Source organism: Lichenostomus cassidix, chromosome 1 (assembly GCF_008360975.1).
Source record: "Lichenostomus cassidix isolate B80296 chromosome 1, HeHo_3.0, whole genome shotgun sequence".
Classification (NCBI taxonomy): Eukaryota; Metazoa; Chordata; class Aves; order Passeriformes; family Meliphagidae; genus Lichenostomus; species Lichenostomus cassidix.
Genome location: NC_139479.1, coordinates 84178797 through 84198147, shown reverse-complemented (window position 1 = coordinate 84198147; position 19351 = coordinate 84178797). Strand labels below are relative to the sequence as shown.

The following is a 19351-nucleotide window of genomic DNA, read 5'->3' as shown; positions in this document are numbered from 1 at the left end:
TGTTTTGCACTGCCTGAATCTCACCTCATGTTATGTCAATCTTACCTGAAGAACTGAACTGAGTCTAATTGCCCTGTGTGGGTCAAGGAGGAAAGACAGTTCCAGAGGATGATTCACTTGAAACCTCTTTCACGCAGAACTTCTGGAGCAGACAGTGCTCAAGGGCACTGTTGAGCTTTGGGTGGTTCACCCACAGGTCTTAGGTTATCATAAACATTATTCTTAGAAAAGGATAATGACATTCTAACAGGATTCTGGTTATTGTTAATGAAAATAATAAAAAAATACTCCTCTTCAGTTCCAGGACCTGGCTCTGTTTCATCACTCCTCCTCCCCACCAGGAACCAGCCCATTACTGGTGCTCAGAGCAACCTGGTCTAGTGGAAGTTGTTCCTGCCCATGGCAGGGCGGCTGGAATGAGAGGACCTTTAAAGACCCTTCCAACTCAAACTGTTTTGTGACTCTATGAGCCCAGACTCATCTGTCTGCTGGATAGTTTTTACACAAATGATTTTTCTTTTTTTTCTCTCATTATCTCCTCACAACTGGGAGAGGGATTTCCTTCTGGTCGTTAAGGCTGCCTCAGAATTCCTCAAGGCTCTCTTAAAAATTCTAATCCATCTTGAATCCTACCCAAAATCTTGACAGTGGCTGCTGATGTGCCTTAACTTCTCTCTCTTAACTTTTTGTGTAGACAAAAACTGTACTGTAATTTTATTCTATTTCCACCAGCATGTCTCTCTCTGTTGTTGTTCACTTACAAATTTAAGAATCTCAACTATCTGAGGCCAAGATTATCCTTTTGTTCTGCATTTGCACTGTGCCAGGTATAATGAGGTCACAGTCCATTAACAGCACTTCAGAAGTTAGAATACTAAAGCAATTACACAAATAAAAAACTTGTACCTGCTTCTTTATATATTTTTTTGCATATCCTGCTAAAAACTGACATAAATCTGTCCCTTTAAGAATAAAAAGTCTGCTATGTTGCCTTTGATATTTCAGAAGAAAAGTGGAAAAAGAAACTTATCAAACACTAACCCACCAGTGTAGTGCTTTGTTCATTGCCCTTTTTAATTGATGGAACAGACAGAAGCCTCCAACACAGGAAATGGCATCATCCAGAATTTCATATTATTTTCACATTACATGAAAGACTGGAGTTGGGAAGGGGATAATTATGTTAATTTGTGCTTCATTTCTAGCAAATCCATTTTCACATGTTTACCCCTATCCCCCCACAAATCCTCAAATTATCTTGACAACAGTTTAAAGCTTTCCATCTTAGAGAAGAGCACTGCAGATGAAAATTTTTCTTTAGCATTCATGTGATGCAGAATCAGAGATTTAGCTGCTTCTGACCTGTCTGCTAAATCCTTTAATAAATATGGATTTAGTGCTAAAATATAAGATCAGGTGAAATTGCTCAGAGCTCCCTGAAAACTGGGTCAGTTCCACTGACCTTCAATATATTAATAGAAAATTTAATAATTAAAAATATGCCTTAACTGGGATGTTCCCCTATCAAGTTGGCTCATTTGAGGCCATTTCCAGCCTCAGACAGATTTTTCCAGAAAAGAAGCACAGGAGAGAGGCACTGCATGGAGCTAAAAGGTTGAGTTTGGTGAGGAGTTAAGCCTTGTTTTCACAACCTGCTTTAGAAGGCAAATTATGGGGAATATCTGGGAAAAGCAACAAATATAAAGATATAGGTGAAAAAAACAGAAGGTGCGTGATCAGCATGATTTAGACAGCAGTCAAGTGCTAAAGACATTCTTCATAATGAAACACATTTTGCAGTGTTATGAAACTCTCATTCCTGTGATTTGATAACTCTGTAGTGACATGAACTCCTGTGCTGCTACTGAAGAAGACATAAAGCACATTAGCTTTTAAAACCATTCTTTTTACAAATGGTATAAGGAAAGGATCAAACTAAGGAGGCAAGAAAAAGCCTGAAAGGAGAGGTCTGGATTTTCTGTCATTGCCAATAGCAAATCTGTAGCATGAAATCCTCTGAAAACCATCTTCGTTCAGTAGCAAACAGGGAATGATTGCAAAAATTCTGTCTGTGTCATTAACTGAGGGACATGTTTTTACCTTCAGAGATCATGTCCTGAAAGCAAAGTCTGCATAATTTAATGCCTTTAAACAAATCATCTGTTTATCTATTTTAAAAGCATATATCAAATATGCAAATATTAGTATTGTACAAATAATAATAATTACTTATGTCTGTACATAGAAAACCTGTGCTTTTATAAGTGCAATTAAACTTTTGGTACTGAGATGACTCTCGACTCCACTCAAGGGCCTCAATGTATTTTACACAGCTCAGTAAACTGAGTATAACTGAAAGGTAACAGCTATTTATTTTCTTTCCATGGATGAGGAAATCAAGATTAAAGGATGCTCTCTAGAGACTGAAAATGAATCTATCAGCTTTGCAATCATCCCTTATCAGAAAGAACACTGACCTTCAGCAATGGCTTCGAAATGTGACTTGGGACACATGAATTTTCACCTGTTGAACACAAAGCCCTGAGGAGCATCCAGGAATGCCTATCTGCACTGGGGAATGCATATCCTGCATTAGAGAGCAAACCTGACCCAGACACCTGAGTTGGCCTGAATGCTGATTCTTGCCAGTTCTGCAGAAGGAGGACTGAGTACAGCTCTTCAAGACATGCGCAGAGGGTTCAACTCTGCAACTTCGCACTTGCAGGAAAAACTGGGTATGCACAAAGGAGATATGAAACACATTCAGAACAGAAGAGGAGAGAGTTTTCATTCCAAGTGGTTGAGCTGTATCTAAGAGAAGAGTTGCTGGAAATCCCCAATAAAAGAAAGGACCCATCTCTGGCCCTCAACTAGACATAAAGTATTAACCCTCCTTCACCTTTTCCCCCCATTTTTCTCCTGGCATTTAGTTCTTTGCTTGCATAAACAGCTTTGTGCTTATTTGAAAAGCTTCTGTAAACCCCCTTCTGTGTCTCATTTCTCTCTGGAGGTTCAAATCAGGAACCATGGCATGTCTGAAATGCCTAATTTGGAAATGAATAATCCACAGAATAGCTCCTCACCTGGTGCTGAGCAGACCCACGAGATGTGTCCGTAACTGCCTCAGAACCCACCATCCACCTCCAAAATGAGTAATGAAGGAGTTTGGTATGGTACTAAACTGATGTATGTCTGTCCTCAAAGACTGAGCCTCTAACTCTGTAAGCATACAGGATTGAGCACAATGGGGTTCTTGGGAATTCTTTTGAGAAATAGCAACAGTGAGAACAAGAGCAGTCATTAGTGAGCCTGGTGCAAATGGATCACAGCTCTTACCCAATCTGCCCAGTTGCACAATCTACATTGGTACAGTTGGGATGTCTTTTAAAAAAAAAAATCTCACTTCTAAGTGCAATTTCAGCTTGCTTCGTATTTGCATAAAGGTCTTCTAGTTCCTGTCTGGAAAGCCATAACTTTGTGAGAGGATATGCCACTGAACTGGTGTGGTGCTTTTTATCAACTTCTAGTTTCTTCAGTACTTATACTCTATTTTTATCCTTGCCTTAAATGCCAGGGACTGACCATTACATCGTGTCTAAAGCATCTCCTCTATGGCTGTGATTTACTTTTGTACTCACGTCAATCTTCCATTTATTTATTATGAACTTTATTTTAAACTGTCTTTGTTGTTGAATAGCAGGACTTGAAATGCCAGGTATTATCAGGCTTCAGTCTTGGAGCTGAGATTTGTTGAATAAAAATAAATATCCCAAAGTGCAGGATTATATTTTTGTCTTTGATGCTTAATTGAATCTCTGTGCTTTCTGGGATGTGTGTTAAAGCTTCCCAGAAAAGAAACAATTCCTAAAGCATTAAATGAAGTTCCTAAGAAGGATTCTTCTCTGGGCTATTTTTAATTTCCTCTCTGTTTCCATAAGGAAGAGATAATTTGACAGCAAAAAAGCCTTTTGCTCATGCATAGAAAGAACTGATTTATTTTCCAATTCTGCACATTTTGGTTTTTCCTAAAAGAAATTCAACAGATCGTTTACAAATGTGTGTGCTGAAGTCATCACAAGCTAGATTTGCCTGGGATTCCCTTACTCAGAGCTCAGTCCCAACATGGTTTCCTTTTTCTTCAGACAACATTTTGCTGAAGAACTTAGAAATTTTATTGTTATTCCTTTTCTTCAAAAGGAGACACAGAACATGTATGAAACATGCAGGGCTGACATATCCAGAAGTTAGATGTCCGTCTGTCGTCACAAATGGGAAGCAGCAGTAGCTGTTCCAGAAGGTTTGTTACTGCTATGCTGTCCATATGCCTCAACACTGATCTGGAGGAATCACCTTTACTGAAAAACAGCAGAGCTCTCTCCAAAGCACTTTCAAACTTTCATCTGTCAAGATCATTAGAAAGTGCTCATTAGTGAAAATTGTGATGATAGTTTTTGGGGTATGAACATCTTGCAATTTGGAAGGGGGTAGAGAGACTATATTAATTCTAGGGCATCCACTTCAGACAGCTAATTAAATCATGGATTTCTGGCCTTCAGAAGACACCAATCCACTATATGACAATCACTGGTCTTATATTTTTTCTTCTTGCTTAGTTTTGATGTTATTCTGTTTTACTGACTCACAGGCTATTTTCCTTATTATTTAACCTTGGACATATTAACTTGGAATGAAACATAGAATCGTCAAATGGTCTGGGTTGGAAGGGACATTAAAGACCATCTTGTTCCAACCCCTTGCCATGGGGAGGCACACCTTACAGTAGAACAGGTTGCTCAAAGCTCCATCCATCCTGGCCTTGAACACCTTCAGGGATGAGGCACCCGTAACTTCTCTGTACAACCTAGTTCAGTGTCTCAAATAGGATTTGATGAAGCTGAAAGCATCCAATAAACCTTTGCAGGAACTCTGACTGTGATGAGCTCCAATTGGGTTGGAGCGTAAGGTCACAGTCACAGGAGCTATCCACCAACAACAGCATGGAATTGAGTGGACAGCACGTGGAGAAGTCGTGACATGGAACCTATGAATGACCATCCTTGCTGAGCCACATCAGTGAGGACAGCCTTTATCCAGCATAATGAAGGTAGGTCATGGCAGAGACTGACTGCACACAAGTATCCACCCTGCTGATGTTGCAGCAGTACCCCGGTTAAAAGTAGGAACTGTCAGCAGAAGAGGTCTAGATTCAAAAATTAAGGGGCTCCTCCTTTCAAAGGCAAAGTCAGAGAAAAAGGCAGAATTTGGTCATCTGAGACTCAGTGATACAAATGGTAAGTTCTCAGTGATACAAGCAAACATCATGCAGCAGTCATCCTCAAAACATGGTATTTTAACAGTAGCCTGTTTTAAACATGGAATTTATTATCTTGTTGTGGTGTTGTGAAAGTTTTCAAATTAGCTACATTAACATGAACCCCACTGACTTCAGGACAACACTACTGTTTTCAGTCAGAAAAGTCCACAACACAAAGCATGATTGATCCAAACAAAACAGAACTTTTGAGCTCATGGTGTACTGCTGAGGTCACATTTGGAGATAGGGAAGAATGTTGAACTAAAAGTGGCATGCTGGGAATTAGCCCTAATCATTGTAGAAAACAAACAGGGGATGGAATAGTCTTCCTATTTCCCTTTGTAGGGGTCCATAAATTTTCACTGATTACTGGTGATGTGAGAGAGAAGCTTTGCTCATCACAGAATGCCTAAGGTCAGTGAGAACCATGGACTGCTTGTTACACAACTGGACACACACTATTCTCAGCTGGAGACATGACCTAATCAGACCAAATACATTGTGATCTAATGGTCAGAGACAGACTGATGATATCATTGCTTCCACTGGTTTTGGCCAAGTCTGAAATGACAGCTAGAACACAAGTTTTCAGTTCCTTCAACCTTCCCTTCGTCATTGTGCCTGACAAAGACTGCATGGACTGCTGCAAACAGAGAAGTGGTTAGAAGTAAGATCCTAAAGACATCCCAGACCTGACAGAAGTTTGATGGATCTCTGGTTGGCTAGGGAAATGTCCTAAAACAATTTCTCAGCTATCAGATTTAAAATTGGAATCCATATTTGAAAGATAAATTGTATTTTTTATCTTAGTGGGAGTTCTCTCCCTCCCTTTATTATATCCTTTTCATCTGCTGAGCACAAAGACACTTGGACTTTTGAAGAATTGGACTCCCTACAAAAATAACTACAGCCCATTTCAACTACTATCTTTTTTCCACCACATCAGGGTCTCCTTATACACATTTTTAATAAACAAAAGGAAAGGGAGTAAAAGGATATTCAAATGAAAGCCTCCCTGAATACTTTTATTTCAAAGGTTTGGGCAGATTTTAGTCTTTTATTGCATTTTTAATAAAAAGCTTAGAAGACTTTAAAGGATAAGTTCATCTTGGCAATGGGTAGGCTAAAATCTGTACTCACAAACTCAACTACATAAAAAATTCGTATTTTTCACGATGATAGCTCTTATTAACACTGTTGATTCTCTAGATTCACTAATTTCTTCACAATCTACAAAGCAGATCTCTGCCAGGCAGAGCCTGTGAGAGCCTAGTGTAACAGCACTGGGCTGCACATACTTTTCCCTTGGAAAGAAAAGTTACTTCACTCAAAACAGAGATCACAAATTCAGAAATCAGCATGTTATGCTTCTGCAAGGCGGAGGATGAAATTCCTGCTAGTACAAAACATTTCCTGGCCTTCAATGATCATTAAAGGATCAAATTAAGGCTTCCAGGGATGAGTCTGCAATTTAGGTATTGAGCCAGAACAGATTTTGATGGTATCTTCTGAAGACCAGCTTTGAGGACAACTGTGCTACCAAAATTTCAATTGCTCCAGACTGATGTTTTTCACAACTCTGCCAGGGTAGTGAGATGAACAAGTAACAAGCAGGAGGAAGAGCATTCAAGGTAGCCTTTGATTACATAGCTGTGCCCATAACATTTTCTTAAGTGATTAAGATGTTTATCAATTTCAGGTGTTGCAGCCTGAGGTTTAGTTCTCTTGTTCTTCCTCACATGTTTTAAAGACAAGAAAAAGACAAATCAGAAACTTCTTAGACAATAAAAGGGGTCCTGGTCCGTAGTACGGTAGAAGGCTGTACCACATGAGAGCTGATATAATATCCATCTTTTACAGAGACATTTTTATTCCTGAAGAAAATGACTGTTTAAAGAAAGAATTATATGAACATTTTCTAAGGATGGATTTTTGTCTTGGTGGCCTTGGCCATGGCATGAATTTAACACGAGATTTTTTTTTTCAAAAGTTGACACCAGTAAGCCCAAGGAAATCAAATTTTATCACACATGTTGTGTTAACCCTGGTGCTGGTTGACCAGTGGGATATGACATTGTCTGACAAGATATATGAGAACTATTTCTGTGAGCCTCTATGTGTGTGTGTGTGTGCAATAGTCTCCTGCACAACTCCTGGTGAGAAAAGGACACTGGAATGTAAAGCTGCATTTGCTTCAGCTTAACTCTTTAGAAGTTCATTCTTCTTGGTCTCTTTATCTATTAATTGGAATAGAGAAAAGATGCCTGTTTCAATGAACTGTACAACTTGGTGGTAGGCAAGTCTGTCAGGTGCTACCTGACTTTCACCATTGTTATACAACTAAACTGATCCTAAAAAATTCAGTCATTACCATTAACTGATACAGGATCTTAAATCGCATCTTTGTTGGTGAATAGTCTTCAATTGATCCATAGTGCTGCAAAGTAAACAGGAGCTTTTCCACTGACTTCAATGCACTGTGCAATCATTTATAAGATTATGGCTTCCCTGCAACCAGAGCCATGGATACACACACCATGCTAGTCTTATTTTAAATCCAACTTCTCAACCTACTGAAAATAAGTAAAGTCATGAAGGGTGGGTAAATACCTGGCCTCCTGCTAGCCCCATGGCTACCCACACTATTTCCCCACTGTGCCTGGAGGTCAGGTTTATCTAGGCATACCTGCCATATATAGTACTCCCCTATACTGTAGTAAAGCTTGACAATCTGTATTTGCTTAAGGCAAATTTTAAATGCCTAAATATCTTTGTGATCACAGATCTTCATTACAAAGTTTGTCAATAAGTCACTGGGAAGCAAAATTTCCTCCCTGCCACACTGGGGACAAAAGGGCAGTCATAACGTCAAATGCCATATCCTCAGAAAACCATGTTAGCAGCAGAAGTGATGAGAGCAGCTATAATAGGACCTAAGCACTAGATTTCATGAGGTATGGTCATGCAAGCTCAGCCTCAGTGTCTGGCCAGGCATGATCTCTCAGTCTTTTCAAAATGTGATGTAAAATATCGTAACTTCTTACTTCCTTACTGAGTCCAAGCTTCCAGTTTCTAACTCTTGTGCTTTAATGTAGAGCACACGATTTTATATCTCCACTGGCAATTTAGGACTATCCTAAACCACAAAGTACTATCCTATAACTGCTCTTCTCCAGTGTATTCTTAAGGGTCTGAAGTACTGCCTGGATGTCAACCGTGCATAAAGTGAGTCATTACGAATGAGTGATGGAGAAAGAATCCTTATCTGCATGCAGGTCAATCTACAACCACTGTCAACTGCCCAGAAAAAGTCAGAACACTTAAGACAGAGAGAACATAATTTCTATTGCTGCTTTGTACATTCAACTTTCCAGTGATTTGAATGAATACTGTGCATGTCAAGATGTCAACTATCAAAGACAGAACAGTGTGAAAATCACTGCTTTAAATTTGAGGAGAGTGAAGGACAACACCAGATAACTTAACTCCTTTAATAATGATTTTGCATCCAAGCCTAATACTGTTTTGATGGGCCTGGGATTATACTGATGCATCAGTGAGATCCCTCTGGTAAATGGTGCATTACCCCAGTGCAGATGACATGACTCACCTATTCATTTCACTGCAGTCAGCAAATATGTCATATGGTAGGTGGTGTGCTGCCTCATGATTAGCCAGAAATAGCTGGTCCAGTTTAAATAGGTCAGGAGTGAGACTGTATCACACAGTAAGTTCTGTTTTGCACTGCAGCACAGGCCATTTCCTTCTTCCCACTACACTTGGACAATGAGAGAGGTGCCCCATAATGGCTTCATTAGTTGCCAGATAGGGCTCATTAAGAGGTGAAGGGAGATAGCCCACCAAAAGCCTAGGATACAGAGGATCTGTGATGGCAGACCCTGGAGGAACAGGGGTAGGATCAGTGGTTCCCTAATTACATTTCTTGTACCAAGCGTTGCTTTGGACTTTTTAGTTGAGCTGCGTTATAAGGACCTTTTTGTATTTGCTTGTGAAACAGTACTAAGATGAAAAAGGGAAAATATTTAATTATCCCACGGAGAAATCAAAATATCACTTTTATTGCTCAGTACAAGTTATCTCTGGAATTATTTCTGTACCTTTCTCTAAGATACACTTTATAGTATTTGGGAATCAGCCAAAGAAACAGTGTATATTGAAGGAAAAGTGATCCTACAGAACCGTCTCTTGCATGAAATGGTGAAATATGTTTGAGAAGCATTTTCCCTCAGTGAAAGTTCTGAGGTAGTATGGCAGCAGCCCTATCCCAAGATATACTGGCTGTGGGCAGACACAACAAGGAAAAAAACTCCAAAACATAGAATTACTTCTTTCTGCAATGCAGTTCAGAATGGGAATCTCTCACAAGAGATTGAATTGCACAGCTTGTATATGAAGGCTAGGCGGAATGAAAAAAGATAATATAAACAGGAAACAGAAATCTCTGTTATATTATTGTTTTGTGAGAAGTAAGGATTTTCTCCAGTAATCTGTGTTCTCTAAGATTACCACTAAAGGCAGGTAAAATCTACCTACTTAGCTGAAAGACACAGTCTAAGGTTCAAAGAGGGTCTAGTTTTACTTTCTACATATGACAATCCACAGATTTCACCTACTGATTCCATATTGCCTGATAACCTCCTAAATGAACACAGAATACAGCACTGCAGGTAGGTACTATTCTTGATTTCAAGGTGTTGAGAGCTGGAAAATCCATTGTGCCTCCTCATATTCTAGGTTTTCAGATGATTATGTTATTTCCAGGATATGCCTCTCCATGTGGTTTATGAAAAAGGCTGTCCTTGGCACAAGCCCACATGGGCACAGTTCTGTAGATTTCACTGGGACTAAACACAGTCCTAAATGCTTTGCTGAGCTGAAGGGTGATTTCTGCAATGAATTAGCTCTTTCCCTTAGTCACTCATCTGTTCTGTTTGGTCCTGTTTTATAGGACAATAAAAATCTGTCCCCTTTAGTCCCTTCTCCAGAACTTCCCCCCCAGTGGGCTGGGCAGCATGTTACTACATGGAGTAGCATGCTTGCTCACTCTACTTTAATGATGCAAGAAGAGTAGCACACATCCTGTGAGTAAATCTGTCTTTCAAATCAAGTCATCAATTCAATGGAAAGGTCTGGGTTGGAAATGGAAGTTAACAAATCACCTTAGCTGTGATTTTAGCTGTGAGGCACAATAACCCGAATGTTACAAGCAGCTTGGTGAAGAAAAAGGTCTTGGAATGATGCTCAAGTTTGTCTCAAATAACTTCATGCTGCCAAAGAAAGTTTGCACTAGATGGATTTATAAAAGCAGTATAAGGAAAGCTTATAAATCATCTGTACATGACCCTGCAGGTTAACAAAGGGAAAGTGAATTCTGTTTGCACATAGAAATAAACATTTTTTCCAAATCCATCCCTGCAATCCCCAAACCTCCATACAAACTCAGAATAATGACTCAATTATGAACTATGTGACAGAATCACTACAAATACATGACTCCCTTTCCCCTTATGGTGGTTTTAAAAATAAACCCACAGAGTATGGAACTGAAGAAGTTAATACAGGGAAAGAAAAAGCCTGGCACCAAATTTATCTTCCTTTCAATGCATGATAGCTTCCCTACCTACCTCTGCAAAAGTTTTGATCAACCTAGTTTCAGCCCCAGGCAAGGAGAGCAGGGCTCCTCTTCTGCTTATTCCTCAGTCCAGTCAATTTTACTTTATGAAAAGCTTCTAACATCCAGCCTAAATGATGACTGTCAAAAAGGTTTTCTTTTTATGTTCTTAGCACCGGTTTATTCAGTTTGCCTCATCCTTGGAAATTACTCTCTTAAAATACTTGCAAACAGTTAACCTGATTTTCTTTACTCATGATAGCAATTCCTCAGTGAAAATGCTGTTTATATAATTTTTCTACTATATCCACTCTCCTAATAGCTTTTTTTTGGGGGGTTGCTTTGCTGAAAATTCCTTTCATTTCGTTGCCCATACTGAGCTGCCCTGGATTTATGGCCTAGTTCCACCCCAGCCGTGTAAGGTATAGAAACTGTTATTGCTGGGGTCTCTTTTTTTGTGAGCACACAATACAGGAGAAAAGCTAAAGGACTGATGCTCCATACTTTTTGACTATTTAATATATTCCAGTATTTCTCAGTGTGGCTCCAAAAACTAATTGCATTTGGAATAAAAGGTTTCTGAACAGTTTTTCTTTAGCCTTCCTTTCATATACCTAATGGAGATCTTGAGCAAGATGCTCATTCAGAGGAGGAATGAAGGAAGGTCACTGTTCCAAACCTCTACACAAAACTGCCCATAAAAATGTGTCTTCTTGGTAGCTGCTTGTACTAATAAATACTTTTACTCAGTAAATTTATTTTTTAGTTGGTAGAGGACAGTCTTTTAATACGAACCTCATGAGGCATTCATCCTCCCCTAGCAGAGCCTAGAAAGGCATGGGCTTTGAAATCAGAAGGGAAAGGAGACCTGACATCACCAACTCTTCCTTCTTGTTTACATCCACCTGAAGATTACTTAGTCACCGCCTTAAAATCAAAACAGAGCCTTTGGTGGCTACTGGGGTTCATCAAGAACTATCACCAGAACAAGAAGTTATATGTAGACCACCAATTACATTTACAGCCACATAATACACAATAGCAAGCCTAGGTGGCTTTAATGGGGTTATCTATTATGTTAGATAATAGATACTACCATGCTCAGCAATGGAAGTAGAATTATTTATGTAGTTGAGCTATGGAATTCCTGCTTCCAATCATGCCCCAAGTGTGCTTCACTGGAACACCTCTGCAGCACTTTTCCTGCAGATCTAAGTCTGAGTATTTCACAAAGTTTAACCAAAGACCAACAGTGAGTCAGTGCTGACATTACCGATTGAGCAGTCGTGGCCAGTCCAGTTGGGATCGCAGCTGCAGAGTCCAGTATCAGGCAGAAATGTCCCGTGGCCAGAGCACTGATCCAGACAAGTGGCCCTTGGGGTCTCACAGTTTGTTCCTCCCCAGCCAACCGAACAGTGACATTCTCCTCGGACGCACACGCCTCGTCCTGAGCAGGTAGGATCCATGCAGTCCACTACATGGGAGAAGGAAGAGGAAGCAGACAGGGAAAACAAATGGGAATTTCAGGAAAAAAGCTATCAGACTGCCATCTACACAAATGTTTTTATACAGTACCTCAAGGTTTCAACCAAAAATCCCTGCTGTGAACAAAACAGGTGTTTTATGCAAGAACTCAGTGTCTGTAAAAGGCAGTGAGACCTGAAACACCTACGTGAAAAACAGAGAAAAATCTAGTGATGAAATCCATTCTTTTATGTAGGTCTGCAGTAGTAAGTGATCTTTCTGGTAAGAACAGGCTAATATCAATTAAGAACAGAATAAGAATAATATTCTCTTGTCCACATATTGTGTCTTCATTTATTCTATTAGAATAACCTAAATTACTATTACTAATGAATTCAAAGCTGAGCCCTAGTTTTCTGAGAGAGAATTTTGCATAAAGATTCAACAGAATCTGACATTCTTATTCAGCAAAATACATGCTTAAATTGAAGAATGTGCTTAAATCTATACAGGTTTCATGGAGACTTACAGAGATTTCACATTAAAATATAACTGTAGACAGTTTTTCTGGAGTAAGGATTAAAACAAAATCACACATTTTTTCTAATGGTGTTCTTCTGGTTTTAGTTTTGATCAATTAATGCTCTTTTTTAAATGTTTGGGCTTTAGTTTCTCCCCCAAAAGAGGCACTTTCCTAACAAGATCAGACACCATTCAGTTAGGGGTACAGCAATGTACACCAAAAGGCCAAGTGTACTCCCTGCCTGATTCCTGAGTTATGTGTTTTGTAGGCAACTGTCAGCTGCTCTGCCCACAGGGGAATTTCACCCAGCAATCGAAAAATATGAAATGCACCAGACCCAGAAAAACCGACTGGAGGAGTCGATCGTCTATTTATAGATAAAAGCTGATAGGCGAGCCTAGAGAAACTCTTCCTGTCTTTTGAAACAGTGTGTGGCAGTTCCCTGGGGATTGGTGACAAGTGTCAGTCAGGCTAAGCAGCACAGGAAAAGCTGTCCAGCTCCTGGCTCTAATACAGCAGAGCAGAACATGGCCACTGCACACACGGCAGGTTTGTGGTTCAGTTTTTATTCCTGTAAAAGCTAATAGGAATTCCACTGACCTGCTTAAGATCCAGAAACCTTAAAAGGAAACACAACAGCTGCTCTGATAATTCCCTGGATTCTCAAACCCTTCTCAGTCTGACAAGTAATGGCTCAGTTATTACTATCCCAAGGCATGAGAGAGAATTTTCTTTTTTGTTTGATTCCTGGAGCTCTGCTCATAGCTGGAACAATCCTCAAAAATTTTAAGAGGCTGGAAAGGATGAGTCCATAAATCTCCTTCACTGTTAGCAAGCTGGGAGCGAGGGTGCCAATTTTAGCATGAGACCCTTGAAGCCCTGGCCCTGCTCTTTCTCAGCAGTAATAAGTAAGAAAAGGACTAAGGGATGGAGGAGCAGCCTTGTCCGTTCTCAGCAGATGGTTTGAACACAGAGAACAAAGATCACAGGCTAACTGACAAGAGGCTACCTCCAGGCAATTAATCATCCCCTCTGAAGGTCAGCTGGGAAAAAGGTGAGTTTTGCAGGGGCCTCCATCACAGGAGGCAGACAATCTGCTATCTCAGCTCTAACACAGACGATTATAGGAGGGGAATGTGCATGTCAGAACCCCCCATTTATCATAATCCCAAGGCCATTTTTCATGTTGAAATGAGCCCTTTCAGAAAATGTCACACACAATGGCTACTTTAATCTCAGCCTCACTAGCTGTATCTCTTTAGGCTTTCTGCACCATCGGAAGGGCCCTGGGACAGGATTACAGGCTTCTGCTTTCTTCTTAATCAATTGCTTAGTGGATTTGGAGTACAATGGTATATTTTTAGGGAGTTCTGCTTGACAAATTTAGCTGCTCAGCTCTGGAAGAAGCAGAGATGGGAGCTGACCAAGAGGGCAGAGCTGACAAAATCTAGTACACCTGGAAAAGAAAAAAAAAAGCGTGTGTCTGTGTTGTTGGTTGGAAAATGTCCCAAATGGTCAAATTCTTGGTTGGAAAATGCCCTGTTTATAGTTCAGCCTTGTGCAGAATCTTTGCCTAGGAGATAAATCATGCAGCAAGCAAGGTTAGTGCCTCTTCTACACTTTTCCCCAATATGCTTCATGCTTCATTGGTCACACAAGTTATTAGGCTTATTCGGTGCCCAAAGAGTAACTTCTCATTTTTCACTGCTTAAATTTGCTCCCCTCCCTGTAATGTCTCGCTGGCTTAGGCCATGCCTTATAAAATATGGGCCAATAAACTAAGGAAGGAGAAAAGAAAAGCTAATGTAGGATTGTTGGCTGATGTTTTATAAACATTGCTGAACTTCTACGGGGGAAAAAGAAAAGACAGAAGAAACCCTGGAATGAAAACCCATTATAAACATGGACCAAGCAGTGAAGCTACGAGAACTGAGAAATAATAAAAAGTAATCAATACCAGATGGCCCTTCTTAAAAGAGAAATTAAAGAGTAAAAGCAATTTAAAAAAATAATATAAATCAACTTTTTTTACTAGATCTAAATATATATATTTATATATGTCCTCAAGATTTCCCACATGGCGTATTTCTGCATTATTTCCCCCCTCACAACACAATACAAATATTGAACATCAAAAACATGCATGCGTGGAAAAATACTAAGCAGCCCATAAAAAACCCATGTTCTCTTTGTTCTTCCTCCTTTTTCAAGTTTTGACCTAGTGGGACTGACACTGTCCCCACTACAGTGATAACATAAAACAACTGAGCAGTGCCTGACTTTTTGGCTTTAAACGTGACCAGGGAAAAAACGGTTCCTGTTAGAAAAAGGGCAAATCTCACTCTGATTTACACACATTAAACACTTCTGGCTGGAGGCAAAATCAGGATCTTTTCATTTCTGTTTATCCAGTAAAGATATGATCTAGTAAATAGGAGGTCTACAGAGATGCTTTAAAGATACTTCAGTAGTCACAATCTTTGGGTTTTGCATGCCCCACGGCTTCACTGAATTGTGCTTTAAGCCAAAATGAAGCTTTCTCAAGAGATGGCTTATTGTTATACAAGCTGATACTGTCTTCATCTCTAACATTTACTGACACTGATGCTGTGCTACATCAGAGATGTCCCACTCCAATACGTTTAACACATCAAAAGAATTGCTAGATTAGATGCCATTTCAATGTCTGAATGCAATTCAGCCTATTTTCATTGTCTATAAAATAAAGCCATTTCAGATAAATCTTTATCCTCCATACATGAAGACAACCATAAATAAATTCAAGCTGTTGTCATTCTTAAATGTATCAAGTGGTGTCTTTATTCTATCAGGTGGTGAAGAGTCCTCACATATGTACTTGTGGAAGCATAACTTAACAATTATTTATCAGGTCACCTGCATAGAATTCTGAGAATAGTTTTCAAAAGTGTTGAACATTATTCTTTAAATAACACTTTTTTGGATATATTTTTATAACTCTCTGAATGATTTACACACTTAGAAAACTGCCCACTTTTTCATTTAGCAGTAAGAAGCAATCACAGACTCAGGAAGATAAAGGTTTATGTTGGCAGGTGAGTTCCTACACAAAAAGATTAAAGATAAGCACTAAAAGGTACCATATTTCTGAGCCATAAATCTAAATGTAAATGAAAAATGTTTGGAGGCTAATGTGAGAAAAAACCTATGGAAGAGCCATTAAAATAATATCTGACTTTGAAGCACAATTTAATTCATGTCCTGAGCATTTCTAAGCTTTTAAAGCTGACAAGGATCAGGGACTTTCTCTCACACGCCACCATTTTGTGTATGTACGCAGCTGAAATTGCTTGGCATGGCACAGCAGAGAAGAAAGCACTGTAAAAGTAATTATACGTTTAGATGTGTAAATGGAAACGATGCTTTAATAAGAACATTCGAACATATGATTAGATGTTCTGGTCTTTCAACTAGATTCTTCTATCTGAGGCATTTGATGGCTTTTCATCCAATTATTGAACAAATATGATAGCTAACGACGAGTTATGACAACATATCATTTTTATGTTGTATCCATCTATTGTAACTCTACAGTGCCTATTACTGCTCTGTTTAAGTGCCAGTCCAATTCTGAATTGCCTCCATCCATGTAATTACAGAACAACAATCAAAGCAAAAGGCTAATTGAATGCATCTTGCAAATACCTTCTTCACAGCTCTCGCCTTTGTAGCCTGGGTTGCAGATACAGGTCCCCATGATGCACGTGCCGTGGTTATTGCAGGACACATCAATGCACTGGTTTGTTGGGACATCACACTCTGCTCCCTTCCAGCCACTATGGCACAAGCACCTTCCTTTCATGTACTGCCCGTTTCCACTGCACAGCACTGGGCAGGATGCTACAGACAGACAACAAAAATAACATTAAAACAAATACAAAATCACTGCAAAAAGGAGCACAAGAGCCCAGCATGTGATTTGCATTCTTCATACACAGTCTTCAATGGGGTATGTTGCTGTTTGTTTTGCCAAAACCAAATCTTTTATATCGATGACACCCAGCTGTTAACTATTCTCCTATGAGTGTTTAAAACAAACAGTGCCCTTGAGTTGGACTATCTTCTTGCTTTGTGTCTCTGATACCCTTTTTCACTAAGTTAACTCATAATTTTCTTGTATTCTGATTTTTCAATGTACCGATGTGCTCTTTCAGCAACATCACTGATTTCAGACTGCTTATCACTATCCCTGACCTGCTGCCAGACTTTCCTTGACACTACCTCTGCTGTGGACCTCAGTGGCACACAAATCACTCTCCTGTTTTTCTCTGGGTTAACTCCCAGCTTTATGGGTTTCAGTTGCTTTGCTCAGAGCACAGAATACAGCATTGAGACTATTTCCCTGATTTAGCTCATGTCATACCATACCATCAGCTACCAACTTTCTTCCCTGAAAGGGTTGTCAAGCACTGGAACAGGCTGCACAGGGAAGTGACTCAGTCACCAGCCCTAGTGGAATTTAAAAGAGGTGTGGATGTGGCATATGGGGACATGGCTTAGTGGTGCACTTGGCAGTGCTGGGTTAATAGCTGAACTCAACAAAAAGAGTTTTAGATGTCTTTTCCAACTTTAACAATTCTACAGTTCTAACCAAATGTCCAGCCCCCATTTTTGGTTATCACCTCTGCTGGACTCAATTCATCACCAGCCACAATGCAAAATTGGCCTCTACTGTCTCCAAGCTCCCTGTAATAAAAGCTGTGTAAATCTGTCCTCAGAAATTTGTATCATTTAGAAAGGATTTATAAAGGACTTTTAATTGTCCTTGTTTCCAGCAAAGTCAGCTGACTCTCAAGGCCACCCAGATACAGGATTTCTTCCCTGTGATAAAGGGAAGAAGAGGAAGATGACAAGCTCAAGCTGTGACATGACAGATCCCAGGATTAAGCATTCTCAGAGCTAAATTTGGAAACTGCCAGGCGGAGTGGGATGGGATGAACTGAAGGATTCTGAAGAGGTTCCCCAAGGAAGCAGAGGGCATCAAGGACCAGACTTCAGCCTCCATGACCACAGCTTTTGTAATCACTGCTCTCCAAGCTTTCTACAGCTCCTTTCAGCCTTATTCCATTCTCTACACCAGCCACATTATGCTCCTTTTGTCCTCTGCTTAAATTTTCCCAGGGAAGATGCTGATTTCAGTCCCTCAGAAGCAATTGCCTTTTCCTATTCAATCTACCTTGAAACTTCTTGCTCAAGACTTGTTCTCTTCCATTTCATTTTGCTGAAATTCAGCTGCAAGGATATATATTCAACACAGACTGCTCTTGTTCACTGTTGCACATCAGCCTTAGGTGAGAGCAGCTGGCTATCTCATCTGCCCCTCAGAAACGCAATTTATGAAGAATTTTATGCAGGACAAATGTGAAATGAATATTCCGTTCAGCTGCTTAATTCAACTGCATTAGGCATGTGATGAATCCTCTTCTGCTTTGTTCCTGACTTTGATTATGTGTGGGAAGAGGTATTAACATGGTTAAGGAAAGCTTTCCTCTCCTTCTCTTCCCATCTTTTCAGATGGTAATCTCACAAAACACATCATGAGTTGTTTCCACATGTTCTTATAGTCAAGTCAGTTTGAGTGTTACAGAACTACAGCAGCCTCAATAAAATACAAAGCATTGCCAGCTCTGATTGTTAAGCCAGTTTGATATGCAGTGAACTATATTTGCCTGACCAAGATAAAAGAGGCTTAGAAAATAAAGAAAGTTGGCAACTGATATTACTAAGGAGCGCTCTGTTCACTTTAAAGAAAGCACATTTCAGTGCTGCATGGCAAGTGCATCATTTGCAAGATGATATCTACCTAAACAATATCAGACATAAATTGTTTAAGATACGCTGTGTTGTGTACATGGTTCACAGCACACTCACACTGTAATTTCACTTTTCAACTAAAATGATGGAATTTTCTGCCCCTCCCATCTCAAATTTCAAGACTCAGTAATGGACATTGTTCTTTCAAGGCACTGGCAGGGGATAGTCTGCAGCTCTTTTCAACAAGAAGAAAGAATAATTGCCTTTAACCACTGAGAGGCTGCTGAGAAAGACTTACATGTTTCCTGACAAGACAGCTGATCATTCAGTAAAAGATCAGATAAATTACTGGCCATGTGCAATGAGACTGACACACTGCAGAGCCCTCTGTGGAAAACACCTTCAGCATCACCTAGAAAGCCCTGCTGCAAATGTCAAGGCAATGGCAAGAACAAGACTTCCTTTGTAGCATGCAACAATGAATAAAGACAAAAGAGGTTTCTGATTTTTTTCCCCGTTACTTTTGCAACTCTATTCCATATATAAAGATATATAATTATTATTTGATCATTCGGATTCCAACAATGTCTATGATGGAAAAATTATAGTAATTCTCTAGTGTGGT

The 19351-nt window shown here is 39.7% G+C and overlaps 1 protein-coding gene across 4 annotated transcripts in view; it reads right to left on the bottom strand.

Moving 5' to 3' along the window:
• TENM4 (teneurin transmembrane protein 4) overlaps positions 1 to 19351 on the bottom strand; it is a 917609-nt gene that overhangs the window by 132760 nt on the left and 765498 nt on the right. For all 4 annotated transcript variants that reach the window (XM_085066138.1, XM_085066148.1, XM_085066158.1 and 1 more), the window contains 2 exons: positions 16618 to 16812; positions 12220 to 12420 (listed from right to left, as the gene is read on the bottom strand). In XM_085066138.1, the coding sequence (XP_084922264.1) occupies positions 12220 to 12420; positions 16618 to 16812 (396 nt within the window). The remainder of the gene's footprint in view (positions 1 to 12219; positions 12421 to 16617; positions 16813 to 19351) is intronic.